General features: G+C 35.2%; 1 protein-coding gene across 1 annotated transcript; it reads right to left on the minus strand.

The window, feature by feature from the left end:
• Positions 1–628: 628 nt before the first annotated feature.
• LOC127706024 (uncharacterized) lies at positions 629–3093 on the minus strand. Its single transcript, XM_052210414.1, has 3 exons — positions 2711–3093; positions 1856–2060; positions 629–1001 (listed from the first exon to the last, which is right to left on the minus strand). The coding sequence occupies exons 1-3, from the start codon at positions 2921–2923 to the stop codon at positions 787–789; spliced, it is 633 nt and encodes a 210-aa protein (XP_052066374.1). The 5' UTR covers positions 2924–3093; the 3' UTR covers positions 629–786.
• Positions 3094–3368: the final 275 nt, after the last annotated feature.

Raw genomic sequence — 3368 nt, forward strand, 5'->3', positions numbered from 1 at the left:
TATTCCTGAACGATTAAAACTAGATTTCAACTCCCAAATAGGAATATCTGGTATAATTTTTTGCCTCTTTTTATCACTACTATGGCTTAAAACTTCTCCCTGAAATAATTATAAAACCATTCTTAGACCAAGAGATTACAGAGGTGGATACTCAGCCCCCAACCCACGTGAATATAAAATTCACTAGGGCTTCAGTGTCCCTTGGGTTAAAGGCTAGTATCCATTAAATCATATTTAAACGATATGAAAATGTAAGCAAAATGTACAAAATCACAAAACACAAATACCTGAATAAATATCCCAAAATAAGAAATTCACACTTTTGAACAAATCAATACTATTTTAAGAATCCTTCTTAATCTTCGGGCATTCCGCAACATAATGCCCACTTTCTTTACAAAAAAGACAGTTTCCTCTTCTGGAGTACCCTCCCCTTCCCCTTCTATTAAATCTTCCGTTCCCAAAATTCCCCTGAAAATTAGAATAACCCTGAGAGCCATAAAAAGGTGGCATAGGCATTGGATCATGAACAAAGGGGTAACCAAAAGAGGCAGGATTATTAATTGCACCAAAATTATGTGGCATTTTAATATCATTTTCTTTATCAGGTTGTTCAGTTCTTACAGACTTCTTCGGAGAAGCCTCATACTTTTTACCCTTCATCCACTCGGCTACCATATTAGCTAATTTTTTGTCCTCTGCCGATCCAAATAATTTCATTGCTAAATTACAGATATCCTTAGAATCCTCGAACTTTTTGCAGTAAGTATAAGCCTTAGAGAAACATTATGCTTCCTTATGTCCATATTTTGTAGCAAGAGTAACAAGAGATTCTATGGCAGCCAATAGAACATGTGACGGTGTTAAGTTGGGCCTAGACGCCAGTATCCTTACATGTGCTAAACTCTCTCCTACCTGGCTTTCGGCGGATTTATTAGAAAAAGAGGTCATCTTATTCTCCATATCTTTCAGCCGGCTCTCTATGTCATTGGACTTGTTTCCTGAGAGAAAATAAGAAATAAAAATAAAATTCAAAACTTTTAACAAGTATCCTGTAAATAACTCAGTAAATGTTTTCGGAATTGAGGTTTCAACAAAAATAGAATAGCAACAGAGTAAGGAAGGGCCCCTTCGGCACTTTTGATCTTTGATTCTCAAAAATTTGTAATATTGCATCAAAAGTTTTTTTTCTCCGAAAACTTTCATCCTAATCTAAACCAAGTTTGAATATGCACATCTACATATGTAGGTTAACAACCGTGTAAAACTTTAGGTTTCTATCTTGTATAGATGTGACGTTTTTGTGTCGATAAAAATGATTAAACAAAAAAAAACAAACCTAAATTTACCCAAAATATACAACTGATCAAAACAAATTTTAGTATTCACATTTACATATGTTGCTAAACAAGTGTGTAAAATTTCAGTTCTGTATCTTAATAGTTTTAAGTTTTACATTGTAGAGGGACGGACGGACAAAGTGAGAACTATAGGGCTCCCGTTTCCTCCATTCGGGGCCCTAAAAATTTACAATCATATCAGAGTATCCCACTACAGACTAAATACATACAGAATACACTATCTATAGCTAAGGAGTAAGCAAACAAAAGAAGGAACAGATTACTAGTATAACAGGCGGACGGATATATAATACTAAGTACCAGAAAGACATCTAAATCACTGGAGCAAAACATACATAACTTTTCTGGGCACAATCAACCCCGAGTGTGAAGATTTTACAGGACTCTTAGGGGAGCTATTTTTTTTTCTCAAAATAGAAAACTTTGTCTCTTTGACACATTCCCCATAACCTTATATATTTTTATTATTTTACTGAAACAACTCAATATCTCACCTAAAGGCACGAAATCTGGAGTCGTGCTGGGATCTGGAACTGGTATATTCCCACCCACAGCTCCACTACTGGTACTAGCGCTAGGCTCGGGCACAGCCTTGTGTGCCAGAGTCTTGCCCCTTTGGGCCTCGACAAGATTAGCCTGCGTAATTGTAAAATGCACAAGGCAGCGAGCATTCTCTATCAAAGGTTCCTTGCCACACAACTACAAAATACAGTAAAATAAAGGTTGAAAATTGTGTTTTTCCGTTAAAATTCGTCATAAATTAGCATACAAATTAAATACATGTAATAACAAGACTTATTAAAACTGCTCTCTATCATGGACTATACTTTACATTTTTTTTTTTTTTTTTTTTTTTCCAGCGTACAGTACTCGCCCTCTGGATATGAGGAAAACATATTTATTTGTTGATGTAATTTGATGTATTTGTTGCACTTCACCATATCCCTTCTTATTTCTATATAAACCAAAACTAGAAATTCCTGTGACCAAAGTCATTCAGGCGTAAAATATAGGTCAAAATAACATAAAATAGGTTGATCACCTTAAACCAGACCAAGACATATCTACTGCTCAAAATCATTACTCTACTACAAGTAGCACCTAAAATAAGGACCTTAACCAAAAGGTGACGGTCAGATGGACTAGGGTACCAACCGAAGACCTAGCCTTGACTACAGCCCAACAGGTGAAAAGAAAGGCGATATTTAAAAAATGATAATTCCTGTAAAATAAATATCAGATAGCTCACGTCATATGCACAGTCATCCAAAATTCACATATGTGACATTAATACAAATTTAAAGTAAAAAAGGGGAGTTTACAGCAAATTTCAAATTAAATATTCTTACCGCCAAAACATCGCTCATGACCTCTCCCGTAAGTCCGTTAAATTCAGTCTCCAATTCCTCAAACGAATAGTCAAGGAGAGAGTGGTCCTTCTTTAATTTGTTAAAACTCTCATCTAGTATCAGGGTCTGGTGCGCCTCGACCTTTAGAATAATAGCTATTAAAGATTTCCCTACCAGGGAATACCTGGATTTCAAGACCTGTGCCTGGTCCATCCTCCTGAAATAAACAAAATATTTATACTATCAACTTTTCAGTTACCTTAAAAAATCTAATGACACATCGGAAATACTATTGCTGGTGTAAAAGGAGAAACATAGATCTTACAAATTTCAAATAAAATGTTCATACTGACATGTAGAAATATTTTAACCAAACATAAACAGTATAGATCTAACTGTAAACAAAAAGACCAAGAGTCGCCCGGTGAGCCGGCCATTTAAAAAATCGCAAGTGCATACAATTTAACCTAGATATGCTATGTTTACAAATTACTACAAAGTTTAAAGGTACAAAGAGAAAAGCGGTCGATAAATTGATAATACCGCGTGTTCAAAGATCTTCAAAAACACGCCGAAACTCACGATTTAACAAAATCTGCTAAGCTATCCAAAGCCTGCAATATAGTCTTTAAATTATCCAATGCATTGCATAAACCAA

Source organism: Mytilus californianus, unplaced genomic scaffold (genome assembly GCF_021869535.1).
Source record: "Mytilus californianus isolate M0D057914Y unplaced genomic scaffold, xbMytCali1.0.p SCAF_6, whole genome shotgun sequence".
NCBI classification, from domain to species: domain Eukaryota; kingdom Metazoa; phylum Mollusca; class Bivalvia; order Mytilida; family Mytilidae; genus Mytilus; species Mytilus californianus.